General features: G+C 37.9%; 1 protein-coding gene across 2 annotated transcripts in view; it reads left to right on the plus strand.

Moving 5' to 3' along the window:
- LOC106526285 (glucosidase 2 subunit beta) overlaps window positions 1–17,358 on the plus strand; it is a 210,977-nt gene that overhangs the window by 34,386 nt on the left and 159,233 nt on the right. For both annotated transcript variants that reach the window (XM_014020853.1, XM_014020852.1), the window contains exons 7-8: window positions 1,760–1,826; window positions 7,460–7,538. In XM_014020853.1, coding sequence (XP_013876307.1) covers window positions 1,760–1,826; window positions 7,460–7,538 — 146 coding nt within the window. The remainder of the gene's footprint in view (window positions 1–1,759; window positions 1,827–7,459; window positions 7,539–17,358) is intronic.

The following is a 17,358-nucleotide window of genomic DNA, read 5'->3' on the forward strand; positions in this document are numbered from 1 at the left end:
AACAGTAACAACAGCTTTTTGACAAGTTTAAAGTTTCTTTAAAATACTTTAAAAATGTTAAAAATAAACCACAAAAACAATTTGATAAAGTGCAAATTAAAATATAGCAGTATATGCAACTGTATTTGATCATGTGTTGGAACTTTTAAAATACTGCATGATAGAACCAGAAGCTGTACTTCATATTAGTGATAAACTTTGGTGTTTTTTGACGGGTTGCTTTCATTTTTGCTTCTACTTTTCATTTAAAATAGGTTTCCATTTTTGGCAGGTATCTGAGGTTCTTCTTCTACATATTAAAAAGTTGTTAAACGTCTGGTTGGTGCAGTACTGCTACTAGTGGTGAGAAAGTGTATTGCACCTTATTCAAAATSRATGTGGTCCCACGGCCCTCTGCGGCCCAAAGTCAAAAACTATTGCTCTTTTGAGGCCCTCAAAGTGGCGCTTGTGGCCCACAATTGGGCCACGGCCCATAGGTTAAGAATCTATGCCTTAGAGAACACAAAAACTGGTATAACTTTGTCAGCTTTACAGATATTGAGTTGTAAATTGGTGTGGTAGTAGCTGATTGTCATTCTAAACAGTTAGTCTGGACACAACGAGCATCACAGTAGTGGAAAAACTGACATTGCAATTTTTTCTWCGCCTGCGATATATGTACATATAAAAATACAGGGATTTTCCACAATTGACTTGAATAAGATTTTAAGTTCTACTGCCATCTTTGAAACAAAATGAAAGTTTCAGCCTTTTTGACACAAAGCCACCCACTTCGGCTAGTGGAAGCAACCTGTCAAAATAAAAGCCATAGCACGCTRCTGTTTAATGCAATGACTTATGGTTTTGTGGTTTAGTAATTTGCTGCCTACATCCCAGCACACCTACATTGTGATGATGATGATGCTCAGTCTGTCGTGCTGCTCTTCTTATAAGACCTTTATTTAAAACTTTAGCATGCGAGACAGAGTTTCATTAAACATGTATTAAAAGTTTAGCTGAATTTACGAAATCAGGTGTAGCTGTTTTTTTTTTTTTTTTTGGTCTTCACAGCTCACACTGTTTAAGCTCTTTGTACTGTACACCRTGGAAAGAAAAAGGGGGGAGGCTAATTTCGCAATTAGCTTTTCTTTAATTAGAACAGAAAGGTAATTGCGGCGGATGTGCAATTAGCATTATGTAAAGTGCTTTTCCCCAGACTTTCAGGGCCAATCACTTTGCCCCCTTTACATTCTCCGTTCAGCGCATGATTTGGGAGACGCTCGGCACCAAACACCAGAGAACTTCCTCCTCTTTCTCTCGATGAATGCGCCTCGCAAAATGAATCAGTTGGGGTCACATGCTTGCCAGTGAGTGGGTGGGTGGGGGTGCTTAGGAAGTTTTTCTGCATCTCCTTTTCATCTGCCTCTGAACATGAAGGGAGAAGAAGGAAATCGCTGTCATACCAGCCGTTACGGCACAAAGCCTCCTGATTGCATTCTGGACTCTGACAYGCTTCATTTTTTTTCTCCCTACAGTAAAAGCAAATGTTCTTGCACAGCATGACTGACTCATTGCCTGATTGCCCTCTCTCCCCTCATATTTTTAAATCTAAGCTTTAGCTCAGTGCCCCTCCTTCACCATCCTTCCCCATTTTTATCCCTAACTCTTAACGTTTGTATTGAAATTTGATATCATTGATTGATGATTAAAAACAAAATCTACACGGCTTTTTTACTTCTTCGCTAGGTTACTATAATACGTCTTATATCTGTTTTTTTAGGTTTTAGACCTCAGAATACATCTGTAATCAGCCTTTTCCAATTCCTGGACAGCAATAAAGATGGCAGGTGAGTAGCATGTGGATGATTTACAGTTTATTGCAATTTCTGACTCCATAAATTAACTTTTTAATTTTAAAACAATGCTTGGAACTCAAAGCAAATTAATATAAGAGTCTCAGCTCTTCATCTCAGCAGCCCAAGATGACTAACTTCCAGTCATGATCAGTGTTGGATTTCGGTCAACTTTGCAGAAATTGGCCTTGAAGTGAGACGTGTAAATTGGACTCTGGCAGAAAACTAGAACACCCAATACCCAATAAGCTTTCCTGTCCTCTTCGTGGTCTTTACAGCCATCCTCACTTACCATGCCTGTGAAAAAAGAAAGAGAAAAAAAATCAATGCTGCTTAAGCTAACAGGGTGTATTCTCCCAGAATGAAACACAGCTGGGCAGAGTAAAGCAAAAAAGCTAAAAAACTCATGGCGTCTAGGATAAAAATGCCTCTGCAGCCGTTTTTGCTAAGAGGAGCGCTGTGTGCCCGTTAATGCATTTCTGCAATTGGATGTGTATCAATATTCCGCCCTCCTCCCTTCAGAGCTCCAAAATCGCCCATCCACTCAATCCACCCCCCTCCACCCGAAGCAGCCTGTCTCTTTTGAGCTTAAACACACACATTAGTAAGCTAAAATATCTGCAAGCACTGCGCGTTTTAACACACATCCATTGTCTCAATCTGTCAGCCGCTGGACTAAGTGAGCTGGCTATCTTAATCCATGACTTGATGTTCATTTGAATAAAGGCAGGAAATGAAAATTTTGTGTGAACAGCCCTCTATGCAATAAGTGCTAACTCTGCTATGATATAAAAAAATAAATAATGAAAATATGCCAAAATGTTGTTGTGTTTTGCAAGGTTTTTAAATAAGTAATAATAGGATTGCAGTGAGTTATCAGTGTTAATAACACATGTCAAACTGAAAGCCCGCAGGCCAAATGTGGCCYGCCGAAGTATTTTATGTGGCCCACAAGAGCATTAAAAGTTTATCWATGTTTTAAAATAAGCTGCTTTAAAACCAGAGTTGACCATAAATGACATCTGCCAGCAAAATGACAGTATCCCACCACTAGATGGAGGTGCACAGGTTTAAAAATAGCTGGCTACTTTTGCTGCAGCCCAGTTTTACTGGGAAGTGGGGAATTTCTCAAGTAGTAAATTTAAACTGAAACGCCCCTCCAATAGGAATTCATAGTGAGAGAGTTCAGAATTCAATATGGCAGCGACTCACCAAAATTAAACGAGTAAAACTTTTACTTTTCGTAGTATTTCTGTATTATTTATTTCACATTTAGTCAGTCTCAAACAGTATTTTTCTGCGTTTATATGAGGATGTGTTAAAATGCTGTTTCTATATAGGAAATACCATGTAGAGCTCAGTTATTGATTGTTAGCAGTGCTCAGCCATAGCAATGAGACGAGGTAAATGGCACTTAGTGTTTAGTTGAACAAAAACATTGAACTGGCTTTTTTAAAATCATTATGTTGGAGCTCACATGCCCTGGTGTTGATTCTTTGTTGAGAATTTGAAGCAGGATTGGCTATTGTGGACTCATGGCTAATGAGCACCTGCAATCCAACTTTGTTTTTACCTTTATTTAACCAGGAAAATCCCATCAAAATCATAGATCTCTGAGTCTGCTTTGGCCTTTCAGATTTTATCTTTCCCACTGGGTTCCAGTCAAATACTTTGTTACATTATCAGCTACTTTACACAACATCCTGTCTCCRTTTAGCTTCTTTACCTCCTGGCTGATTGACTTCTGGGAGGTTCTTGTCCATTAGCTGGAATTACAAATCTTCTCAGGCCACTTAATTTTGAGTAAAGCAACAAATCTGTTGATTGTTACATTAGGGATGGGCATAATCGTATCGTGTGCAATTAATCGTCAGAAAAACATTAATCAATTATTTTTTTGTCACTTGACGATTAATACGATTAATGCCACCAGGCAGACTGACTGAAAATTTCTCCAGTCAGTGTGCTCGGTGCTCATCTCCGCTTCAAATATGATAAAAATTTTAAAAAAGTTCTGTAATTTATTTATTTATCAACACAGTTTAAAATTTGTTTTATAGCCTGAAGTCTGTAATTTTAACACAATTTGGAACAGATTTTTATGAAGAGCAAATCTTTCTCATTAAATTGGTCATTTGACTAGGACATAAGATTGTCCAGGGACTACAGGGGATTAATTGTCAAATTAATCGTTATCGGCTAAATACCATAATTAATCGTGATTAATTTTTTTGACAATATTGCCCAACCCTACGTTACATTAAAACCAAGCATACCATTGTTTTTCTTGTGAAATTCTCAATAAGTTTGATGTGTCACATGACACTCTTCCCATTGGAAAAAAAAAAACAAAAGTTGGATCCAAATTGGCCGACTTCAAAACGGCCGCCATGGTCACCACCCATCGTGAAAAGTCCCCCACCCCCATCCCAAATACTAATGTGCCACAAACAGGAAGTTAATATCACCAACCATTCCCATTTTATTTAGGTGTATCTATATAAATGGCCCACCCTGTAGTTTTGTTGGGAATCTACCGGTACATAAGAGCTTGGGATGTATGCAGGAAAGCATCAACCTGTAAATAGTTGGCAAACACTTATTTGAAAATTAAGAGATTAGCAGCTTCATGGTTGCCTTCATTAAACGAAGTGTTAAAAATATGATAGTGTTTCGCATTCAAAGTTATGTAGATTGCCAAAATCATAATAAGGTTATTAAATTTGAATGGGACCTATGAGTTATTTTACCTTTTTTTTGTTAAGCTTTCGAGCTCAAACTGTCAACCTTGATTTAGCTGCTTCCCTTATAATCCTAATGTCAAAAATGATACCTGATGCTCGCAGTTGCCAGGCAATTTGCTTACCGGATTAGCATGTATCCTGCATACCCTTTTTGTGTAGAACAAAAAAAAAAGGTATTTGTCTGCCTTTGTCCCTAATGACACTTAGCAAAACGTTACCCCATTCCTAATCTGCTTCATTGGAATTGCTAATTATCGTTAATGCAGATTCACAGATGATTATTCTCTCATTTATGCGATGAACTAATCTCATTTGTGTCCATTTAGTCACCAGTAATTGCTTCATGACAAAAACTGCAACCTTTTATTTCCTGAAAGTTCTGAATGCATTCTCAAACAAAACAACAACTCCATTATACTCTGTTGAATAGGTTGAATTATACAAACATGGTCTTAAATATTTTGTATTCAGATCTTAGGTGGGTAGTTTTTAAAAGGTTACACGCGGAAGCTTCTGTTTACCATTTAGCCATACGAGGTAAATACTCCATCAATTATTGGTCATTAATGCAGATTCTCAGCATTCTTTCATCTCAAACCCTTCCTGTGCAACCACACACATGCAAGTGCAAGCAACTGTGCCAGCTGGCAGGCAGTTGGCAACCCAGTGCAGGATTAACTGGTACAAGTATGCTGGCCTATAAATAGAGTCCACCAACTGCTTCAGGAAATGAACCATGATGGAGCCTCCCAAAGGCCCATGAACAGGTTGTGCTTTTTATCCAGTCCCCTCTGTCAGGATTCATCATTATGCAACTTTCCTAATTTTCATTACAGCTTTTGTGAGTAAGACCTATGATAGGTGTGTGTAAGTGAAGCACTTACGATGCAGTGGTTTATATGCCTATAAATGTGATTGGGGTCAAAGCCAATTTTGCTCGCAGCAGATTTTCCCAACGTTTTTCATTTTTTTTACTGCTTCACAATGGTGAAAGCCATTGTCTCTCTTGAGTACTTACCCCGAGCATCGATCTTCTGTAGTGGAACAGGCTACTTGCTTTGTATGTTTGCCTGCACTTCCGTTTTTGATGCACTCCTGGGATTGATTCTGGCTATGCAGTCATTATCTCAGCTCAGTAAGGGGCAGTTTAGACTTAACCTCCAGAAGGAAGACACAAGCCAGGAAGAATGGCTGAAGATGAGATCTAAGTGTTGTGGGAAAAAAACGCTGGTGCATGTGTGTGATTTTTGATTATATTGTGTGGTGTATAGTATTGTGAGAGATGGACAAAAGAAAATGAATTGCCCACGTACAGCATTGTTATACTGATTTCTTTATACATTTCTGCTAAGAACCAGACTTTATTGTAATCTATTAAAGTGGTTTTGTCAATCATTCTTTGAGTTTTTCAAGCTTTTCTTTGGACTCAAGCTGCTTTTTCGCTCATTGTCCTGTCAAGACTTTGTTTCTGACCATTATGAAATGAGTAAAATGGACTTAAGGAAGACAAAGGAAGAGGTGCAAGACTGATGAACAACATTTGAAAATTATGTCTTTAAGTGACAGAAGGAAATCTATCAAAGGCCTGACACAGGACCTGAGATTCATCCTTTAGTTCAGTGGTTCCCAACCTGGTTCCATAACCTTGTCTGAATATGGTTGAACATGTGTTTGGGGGAGGGGGGTCAGCTTGGCTTGGAAGTAAGAAAGGGGGGTTTGAGGAAAATAGTTTGGGAACTACCGTACTGATTTAGTTCATCATCACTGTTTATGTTTTCAGCTAACGGCTCTTTGGGAATCACCTTAATCATTTTAAAACACTACTTGGCTGTCAAACTGTTATTTATGTTAGAATCTATGAAAATGCCAAAGAAATGGGAACAAATTGTCTTTGAGACCGACTGCTGGTTGCAAAGTGTCTAAAGATTACATCTAAAATTGGTTTATTACAAAGTTATCAGTAATCTCGACACAACACTGGTTCTTCAGTTAAATGAGTTTTATTCTGAGTGAATGATATAAACTGTAAGCCATACTTTTAAGTGGTTTAACAAAGAAAAACAAAAATAAAAAACATTCCTCTGAAATTGGTTGCGTCCTTGATGGAAAATTTGTGAAAAAGCAGCCATATTCCAAAGAAAATAAGTTCAGAAAGATGGAAGAACCAAGAATGAAGACTACTTTTAAAAGATTACAAACAAAAGCTAGCTAATTAAAAGCTTTAAATAAAAATGCGGGATTACTTGAGACCTTATATACCCCACATACATAGTTCATAGTGGGCCAGAACTGGGCCAGACCAATTTTGCTTACAGTCGGCCCAGATTCTGCAAAGAATGATGGTTGTTTGGTGGCCCAGATGTAGTTTGCCAGAGGTGGTCCATGTACTGTATGGGCCAGCACTCATAAACCAAGTTGTGGCATAGACAGATTTGGGCCACATAAACCAAACCACAACTGGGCCAGTTATGTCACTGACAGATTTGGGCCACATAAACCAAACCACAACTGGGCCAGTTGTGACACATTATCTTAGAAACATTGCCAAATCTGGCCAACATATGGTTGTGTTTATTGAGCTAATTGTGGTTTTATTACAGGCTGGTTTATTGGGTTTCCATAAAAAGCAAAACGTTAATTAAAACATTGAATATTTTAAACAAGTACAATATTTAATGTTTGCATATATATTTTTTAATTTAAACTTTTAAATCCCATCACATCAAATGAAGTTGAAGCTCTGTAGTTTAAGCACATGATGTAACAGAACTCTGGCGCCGTTATGACCTTCGTATGTTCAATAGATCTTAATAAAAATCAACCTCTAATATTCACGGACCAGCTGGAAGGAATACTAATGTGATTACTTTGTAACCCCTACAGTATATCGGTGGATGAAGTCAAGGCTAAAGTGGTGCTTGTTCATGATGAGAAGCGGGTTCTTTCTGAGGATGAAGCGCTGGTAAGTTATTTATAAAGTCCAAGCCACAGGTTTCTTTGACATCTTTTTATGCTGTTTCATGATGTAGATTTTAGAACTTTTGTAAACCTTTTTGTAGGTCTTTTGTTGTTTCGGGTTCTACTTTTATTTTCTGCTCAAGCTTTTTGTTTGATTTAAAAAAGAACTACTTGTTTCTTTTAAGACCTTTTTGTAGACAGGTATCAGAAGTGGATCGGAAGGTGGAAGCTTTTAGTTTTTGGTTTCGCCCAGCTTTTAGGTGTTAAAAAATGCTCTTGCCAAAATGTCTTCTTGCACCTGCTAAAATCTGTTTTTTTGAAGTGTTAAATGGTTATTGTATAACAGTCTTGTCTGACTGCCTGGGCAAAGTGTTGTCTCTTGTACAAACAGGTTCCCTCCTCACTCATTTAAATTCTGAACAGGACAAACAAGCCTTTTCCCAACAGTGATTTTCCCTCAAGCTGCCGTCTGCGAGAATGCTGCTGTCTGTTTCACTTTACTCGTTGAGCGTCCCTCTTACAAGACAGTACATAGCAGCATCTCTGGCTGTAAACAAAATGGCTAAAACACAGATTTTTGTGTACTTGTCTTTTTTCCTTTTCTTCTGTAATACATGTTTATTGATGACCCAAACAAATACAATATATCTCAGCTGGAGCAGTTTACCTTGTTTTTGAATTGAAGTGATGTGTCAAGTTAGCATAAAACGTATTTACTAAAGTTAAAAACATTGTTTGCCTATGTTTAATTAGTTTTCTTGGTTTATCCAAAGTATAAAGGACATTGATTTGTTTACTTTAGTCTCTGTAAAATATGTACTTGTGTGACGATTATTAAGTTCTAAGACTAAAATAATTGTCTGCTGTCATATGAGCGCACCAGTAAAGAGTGGACAAACTGAGGATTTAAGCATCATGTTCATCTTTGGAACGAACTTAAACAACATAAAGCCTCTTCTCCATTTTCAAGTCTCCCTTTTATTGGTTCATTTCTGTTTTGATTCTGCTTAAGTTTATGTGTGCCTCCATGGCAGTCTCACATATGCTGCAGCACTGTTTATAAGTGCACGTGTAACAGCGGGCGACCAGTTTTGTCTGAGCCCCCCCAAATACCTGTTCACTTCTTCGTCGAGTACAACTTGTATGAGCTCGTCCCCTAAAATCTAAAATGACTAAAAAGGCTAAAAAGGCCTGTGTCTCTCTCCAGGAGGAGTTTGCAAGTTCCGTGTTGGCTCAGTCAATCCACAGGCAGCAGTCTGCTGACGTCAAAATCATTTGTGCGCAATACTCAGTTTGACTTGCCTGGAACTACGTCTGGGGTGTATCCAAAAACCACACAGGAACTGGAAATGGAGGCACATTTGTCCACATGCGAAGCACTTAAAGCAACACCTGTAGAGACAGGGCTTAAAAGTAGTTTAGCTTCAAGAGGAAGGACTTCTGAGAAAACACAGTAGATGCCAGAGAACAGTAACACTAAAAGACGGAAACAAAACAAAGTTGTTTCACCATTTAGGGGGGAAAAATCTTTGAGTACAACCGGGCAACAAAAAAATACAAGAAAACACAAACAGCAGTACGTTGGTCTGAAGTACAAATGACTCATCAAAGCATTAGTTGTTTGGTGATTTTTGAAGATTTGAGAGTTCTATTTAAAACTTTACCAACAATCATTGAATTCAACACAGTCTGTTAGCAAAATATCATACAAATCACTAGATGGGTTTGAATAAAAACTCTTAAAGTAACCGTTGGACGTACATTGACACAGCTGTTTTGATTTTAAAGTCGACCCGACTCAAGTTGGCTGCCTCAGCCAACTGACCATAGAAAACACAAAAATAGCTTAAACTCTGTTAACTTTACAGGTTGAGCTGAAGTTTTATCAGGTAGTAGCTGAGAGTCATTCACAACACATATTCCAAATGCTAACAGACTCTTATGATATTGTGTAAAATAGTGCAAAACACCAATTTCCAGTGTCTGCGCTGTAAGCTGGGTGTGTACATCATAGGCAGTACTCTACTAGACTGGTTAAATAAGTTCATGAATGCATGACACTTGAAACATAATACTGTAAACAATGTTTTATTGCAGTTCAAGCAGTTCTTTTAAATCATTACTGTTGTTGGTGTTAGTAATCACTGATGCGTTGTGCAGCCAAAGTTTAAAGATTTAATTAGTGGTTACTGTTCATAAACCTATTCAGACTTTCTCTCCTCCATTTTTGCTGATATCAAGTGTATGCAACTTTGCAGTTCCATTAAAAACACTAAAATAAAAATAAAAATGCTTTTTACTGATCGCTTTAAACCAAACATCTTTATTAAACCCCTCTTCACCTAAAATACAAACAGATGAGGCTTTTTGCAGCAATGATTTCTACTACACGCTTCTACTGGGTCATCACATGTGGTGGAGAGGGATTACTTCTTCACGAGTCTAAATTGCAACAGCTTTTATCTGGCTATACAACTGTTTTAAGTGTATTCTCTCAAGATGAGAAAAGAAATCCCCTAACAGAAGAAATGCAACACCAAATCTAGCTGTTTATCCAGTTTTCCTCTTTGTGTTTGTGTGAACACACAAACGATTTCAGTTGTAATGCCTGAAGACCTTGATAGGTTTTCCTCTGTCATCGTCACAAATGGCCGTGATACATTTTTAGGCTATCTTATTCAGTTTGTTTCATTTTCCTCAGCTTTTTATTTAGTTCCCTTTGCTTTTCCTTCTTTTCCCCCCCTTTCCTCCCTTTCTCCTAAGAAGCTTTGGTCGCCCCAGAAAATTTAGCTTCCACTTCAGCAGAGGGTTTTTCAGGAGAACAATTTGATGATCAAAGGGAGCACTGTGCTTGGAAGAGCCAAAAGGAGATTCTGGAGTGGTTCTTTCTCTGTGTTCTRACATTATGTTATAGCCTTCCATTACTGTGAAAACTGCTCTCAAGGTAGGCTCACTCACATTTAGATAATCATTGGTACAGGAGATGAAAATAAAGAAAAATAAAAGCTGGAGGAGCGAAGATATAATTTTAGTAATCAAACTTGAATATTCAGCTCCCCTTTGAGAGAACAAAAACAAATCTTCTTTTCAGCATTAATCAAAGGACAATACATTCTCAGACCCATTGACGTGTAGCCAAAGTCGAACCACGGCATTGTGGCAGAGCAACAGGAAATTATCTTCTCTCAACCAATATGAATTTATGCCGAGATGAATTTCACTTCTTCTCAGAGCTTTCATACCTTGAAATCCACAAACTCATTCTGCTAGAAAGGCAGAGGCTGAGAATACTGCAAGTTTTTCTTCTTTTCTTTGCGAGAGAATGAAAGTAATCCAAAGAAAACCCTGTCAACCCATGCTCTTTATGCGCTATTTGATAGTGATAAGAAGAGAGCAACGTTAAAGGGATTTATATATAAGAAAAAAAAGCTGCTGTAGTTAGAAGTAAGAGTCAGGATTTTTGTTTAATTTTGATTGAAGAGTTTATCGTAAACCTTCTTGTGAGTCATTGTACCGGGAATTAAAGATTCTCCAACTTATGATGAGATCAATTAAGCCTAAATTCAATTTGAACCTGTAAAGAAAGCAACGAAAAACAATGTGTTGCAGTTAAACTACGAGGTTTGTTTCACTGAGAGAGAAGGTTTGGCAACTTTTTCACACACATTTCCAACTCTGCTGCTCAACCCACAAATGTAKTTTGTGGGTTGAGCACAAGGGGAAATAAACAGGCTTTCCAACAGTTTGTGATTTATTGCCAGAAAGAATTGCTACAACAAAGAAATACTTGATCAAACACACATTTCCTTACTTTTTTGTGTGATGTTGATATCAGCAAACACATCTGCTGTGCACTTCCTACTCTGAATGTAGACACACACACAAAAAGAATAATAATAACTTTACAACTCCCTCTGATAAAACAATCATTGCTCAGCTCACTGATGCTAATATGGTTAGCTTCAGGCTACTCATTTGAACTCATTAAYTGAGCCTAATACCAACTGGTGAAGCCTTTTTTCTTTTCTACAGCAGCTTATCAAATTGGTAGCTAAACTTTCACTATGCATATTTGTCAAATAAATGTAACTCTTTTGGGTGTTTGGAATATTTCATATTTCAACACTTGAGAACTTTTTTAAACAATAATCATGTGATTGCTTGAATGTGCTCATTTGTCCACCTGTTAGGGGAATATCCCATAAAGTTTGGATGGATTTGAAAGAAAATCTCAAAGTAATCATTGGAGTTACATCTACRGTTGATTAACKTTTAGAGTCAATCTGACTCAAGATGACCGCTGCAGCTAYTTTCATTACAAAATCACATGAATGCCTCAAACTCAGTGTTACAGATAACGAGCTACACTTTGGTTAGTACTAGGTGGTATGACCAAAATTTTACATCATGCTACTTCTAACAGATATGCCAGTATCACACTATTTTTCTTTTCTTGCATACCTGTGTGTGTGTTTGTGTTTAGCAGCATTTTCTACTGATTAAGAGGGAAATTACTATAGTAAATTGGCTAGGAATGGCCTACTACACTCATGTCCACACAAGTACACAGGCTTTCTAGAAGTGATACAGTTTTAATAGCAGTGCCACTTACTCTTCCTCTATGCTTTTACAACGCAAGGATCGCTATTTGGACAAAAATATTTGCAACCTGGCATCACAYGGTTATCCAGTTTTTTGACCACGGCTGTTTAACATTCATTTTCCATGGTCTGTAACAGGACCATGCAGCGTTGTTTAATTAAAATCCAAGCATTTAAAGCCAAAGTATTTACGCACAAACAAAAACCTCCACCTTTTTAGGCACAAGTTCTTGAGCATCACTCAATTGTTACTTCTACTCTRCTACAGCATCTCTTTCCATACTTTGTGTTGAACTTAACAACTCTAGTTTGCCTTGTGCATCGCGGAAAAAGGTCCTCCATGGAACAGTTTGTTGGCGAGTGCAATGTTCCAAATTTTGCTCATGCCATTTAAACCGGTATGTCGGTAWATGGAAGATTCATATCATGGCAAAACTAAAAGTTTTTGATAGGCAGTGGTGGGCACCAGCCCGCTAAAGCGCAAATCCGCTTATTGCGGACCTAAATATTTTGTTTGCGCTCTAGCTGTCTTATTAATGTTTATAATTCATAGCTGATTTGCGCTTTCTAAAATTAAAATGCAGTACCGCTAATAACTAATTATCCACCAGTCCATTATCTTGAACAGCTGAAGGTATGGCTGTCAATGAATCACAATGCACATGATCTAACCAACAGCACCCCTCCCAGATAAACACATTATTGGAAACGTATACATCCTTCCTGACAGTTGCTTTCGGTCATGGTTCTCATTTTACAGACATTTCCCACAGTGCTTTGTGTCTGCTTACGTAGCAGGAAGGCAATGGTTAGAACTATGTGACCAGGCGAAAACATTTAATGTTTGTAATCCATACTAAAATTTTCTATGTGTTAATTTATTTTATTTTACAATCGGAGCTCCTTTTTTTAAAAAAAAAGTTTAAACGCTGGAGCTCAATACTTGACGCAATTGATCGAAGCAGTCGGCCAACGGGGTTAGAAACGATTTAAAGATGGTATGCTGACGAAGACWGACATCTAGTGGTCAACTGGAGCAATAAATAAAGTAAAGAATACTTTAAAATCCATGCTTTTATTTTGAAGTGAAGATAGTTTCCTGTACTCTGTGCTTTCGTTTCTCGTTATAAATCAAATCTGTCATGTACCCAGAATGCATCGCTTCAGTTTTCCAATAAACAGTTTTAAAATTACATTACTGACGCTTCTTTAATRAAAAATCTACAATAAACAAAAGGAAAAGACAAAGAATCAGCTGAACTAGCAATCCTCAACAACTTTGTAATTTTTACACCATGAGCCAAAGTTCTGTTTCATGAAATCACATCCCCAGCAATCGGCGGTTGTAGGATTGAGCTGTAAAAGAGTTCATACACCGCTAGTTGGCAGTGTTGTGCATATATTGTACATGAATTGTTGCCAGTTAGTAAGTGTCAAATTTAACTTGCGCTTTAAATTTAGCTTCCGCTAGTTTTTCTATGGCATAATCGCCTTTGAAGTTGCGGATCTAAATATTTTCATAAGCGCTTTAGAAATTGCAGAGCTAATTTTTGGATTAACGCTGCCCGCCACTGGTGATAGGCAATGGTATACCACCCAGTACTATGTTAGGTGAGGTTGGAGCTAACGCTCATCCCCAACACATACTGTGTCCTAACAGATCAAGTAAGATCTTGCTTTAAAACTTTGTCAGGCATCAAGCAGTAACCATTTTGTCAAGATATACGAGACCTTTAACTTTGAAAAGCTTTATAAGAAAAAGGTGTCTTAATAAGCCTCCCAAAAGACAAGCTGTTGTTAATAAAACTTGCAGATTGTTTAAGGTGCAGCGGTTTTAGAGTTTAATGGCTTAATTTTTTATTTCTCTTAAGGGATCTTTAAGTCACCAAAAATAGGACCAAAAGACCCAAAATAAGCAGCAAATTCCGTGCCTCTTATCAGATATCAAAACCCTTTCTTTAAGCTGTTTATCCTCCTCTGACATTCTTCTGTCACAGTGACAGCTTGACGGCTTCCCACAGAGTCCCCGAGCACCTGCAAAGCAAACAGGCCTGACACAATTTTCTTACCTCCACGTCTTGGCAACAACATTCCGGTGACGTTCACGATCAGCGTTCACTGATTCGCACGCAAACAAACACAAACAAAATGCCTCGCCTGAGCTCTCGTCACTGTTGACCGAGGTCGGCCTCGCTGACCAGCTCTTCACACCATCTGTTTGAGCTAGTTGACATTTGGCCCTCGCCAGCTCTGAAATCTCACCTCATAAAGGGGGGCTGACGTGTTTGGTTTTTAGCATTGTGTGTCACGACGGATCGAGAATTCACCTGTATTTCTATCCAAAAGACAGGAAGTTTTATTGTACAAAACAGTTGCAAGATTTTTTTTATGCAAACTGAATCAGTGCCCAGGATTTCAATGCCTTTTTTATGTTTGATTGGTGTTGCTGCTTAAACAGCTTGTTTGCTTATGGGGCTTGAAGTTGTGACTATAATTGTTGCCAATTTTAGTCAACTGAAAAGACTTGAATAGGAATAAAAAAAACAACAACAAAGGATTGCAGGTATTTTGCTACATCTATTGCCTTTTCCTTTGCTTTGTGTTGTCTCAGCAGCCACCAGAGGGGGGCAGAGGACCTCTGAGTTTGATGGAAACTGGAAAATCACATTCACAGGTCATTTAATCTCTTTGTTTTGTCATGGGCTGGGCCTCCGGTGCCATTTTCCTGCCTCACACGCTCAGGAAAAAAAGCAGGCGGATACCTCCATCTGCCTACAAGAACATTCAAACAACCATGTTTGTTCAGTTGTTCAGTGTGTTTCATAAGAATGCAGTGCTTCTAAGGTCAATCAGGAGCTTTTTAGGCCTGAGTATTACTGTTTGAGTGATTTTTTTTATTTCATTTTTACTTTCCTTGAAGTGGAATGAGCTGGTAGACCTGTAAGAAAAGGCAGCTGGTTTTCTCAAGCTATGTCTTGGGTAGATGGAGGAAATAAAAGTGAGGTGGGGGTGGATTTGGAGTAGGTTTACACCTTTATTCCTCATTTGTCACCTGCCATCYTCCATGTCACATTTTTTTTGCTTCCTGGCTAGAATGCTTCAGAGTTATATAATGCGAAATGACAGTCTGAAACCAGCGGTGGCGTTCTCTGTTTTTGTAGAGAAAACTTTCATGCTGGAAAAACAAAACATCAAGATGTCATGTTGTTTTGAGACCAGAGGACAGATGAGAGGTTGGACCCAACAATCTGGGTGGTAAACCGAAGGTTGTTTCTTTGTTTTTTGTGTAATGTTTTAGGTGCCTACACTTCTCAATCTCTTGCTTTTCCCTTTCCTGTTCTGTTTGCACCTTTAATCTTCTCCACTCTCCCCTTTTGTTATGTAACTGTCAAGATTGGATGCGCTCAAGGTTGCTTGGGTTCTGCCATTAATGGAACTGGTGGGAGGTCAAAGACAAGAGAGGGATGGAGCAGAAATGAAGAGGCATTACTCTGCGCTGCTTCGACAAGTCTTGGCAGAGGCGTCGTATATCAGGAGCTTTATTGATGTCCAACAGCAGGCTTACTTGGTCTGTCACAATAGCATTTTTTCTGGGCGATAAATTGTCTCAGAACTTATTGCGATTAATGATAATATTGTTTGGCTTCTCAATAACACCTCCAAGTGGACACAATTTATTCTTTTTAAAATAATTGTGGTCACCCACATGCTGCTTATGAAGTTTACAAAATGTACGTACTGTAAAAAAAGCAGCTCTTGCAAACCAAAGGTGCTTCACTAGCTAAACGCCTGTTCATGTGGCTTTCATGCTACAGAGGTTACAAGACCATGCGCCTGACAAATGCCTGATACCAGAGTTCACTCCTCCCTTTGCTAAGTAGTAGAAAAGAGGGAGATGCAAACAAATCAGATTTCAGACAAACAATCAGGCAAGTAAAAATGATCAAACACATTTTGATTTATTGTGTGATTAATTGACTTATTGGTTATCACGACAGGCCTTTAGCTTACTCTGCTTTAATTCCTAAAGGTATGGTAAAAGAAATAATTCTACGACTATAGTCAGGTTAAATGAATATGCATCACAGAGCTGTGTTTGTTCTACTTTAGCTCTAAAAATTCTGTCAAGCCACACTGACAAACCAGCCTTTGAAAGCAAGCTCCAGGCGATCTTGTGTGTTCTTATCAGCTTTAACCACTTGACAAATACTATTGATGCTGTAACTGCATCTCCTGAGAACAAGAGTACACGTTGTGCAGTGAGCAACATTTGGACATCTGTGTCCTCGGGGACAATCTGGGCTTCTTACGTGAATGAATGAGTGATAATTAAATACCCCTTTAAAAACATTATAGGAATATTTAGCAGGATTTTGTTATGCTAATRTCACAAAAACTGTCTTACTAGTTGCTTAATTGCAGTCATGGTTAATCTTTTTGGCATTTTTCTCAAACTCTGCCACAATTCTTTACTTTAAATCTATTTTACATTGTGGTCAATAGATTGCATTATAAATGACAAGTGTTGTGTTTCACATAGGGTTGGGCGATATTGRCAAYAACATTTTTATCACAATTAATTTCATTTTCTGGCTTTCCTCACACTTCGGGTTAAGTTGGTGTTTCAGGTGATAAAACAAATTTGTAGGATTAGGGTTAGCATTAGYTGCTCTGTGCCTCTTGCTACCATCGGGCTTGAATGCTCACCTGTCTTATAGTGTGTCCCACACAAAATACATTATCACATGGCAGTAATTGCACAGTGGCAAATATTCATAGTTRACAATTTTTCTGATGATTAATTGCACATTATAAAAGCTAGTCTGAGTTTCAGGTACTAAAGCAATATTAAATAAGGTGTTTGCTGTGTAAAGAATACCTGACGCCAGAGTTTGTCTGACYAAGAGCAATAACAAAATTACCTGTTTAGGTAACTTGTATTACACCTGTTGTTTTCACCCTCAATGTTATTTTTTTAAAATAAATTTATTCATTTAATTTAAAAACAAAACAAATGCTATACATACAACAAACAATAATACAACACAAATAAAATGAAAGGTAGCAGAAGGAAGAAAAAATTTCTTATTGACATCTGCCCCCTTTTTTAAAATAAACTGAAACAATAGTCTTCAAGCAATGAAACATAACAAAAACTTCAACTCCTTCTCGAACAACAGTTCTTATGAATGCACATTATACAAATTCATATCTCCTCAACAA

Source organism: Austrofundulus limnaeus, unplaced genomic scaffold (assembly GCF_001266775.1).
Source record: "Austrofundulus limnaeus strain Quisiro unplaced genomic scaffold, Austrofundulus_limnaeus-1.0 Scaffold269, whole genome shotgun sequence".
In the NCBI taxonomy this organism is placed as follows: Eukaryota; Metazoa; Chordata; class Actinopteri; order Cyprinodontiformes; family Rivulidae; genus Austrofundulus; species Austrofundulus limnaeus.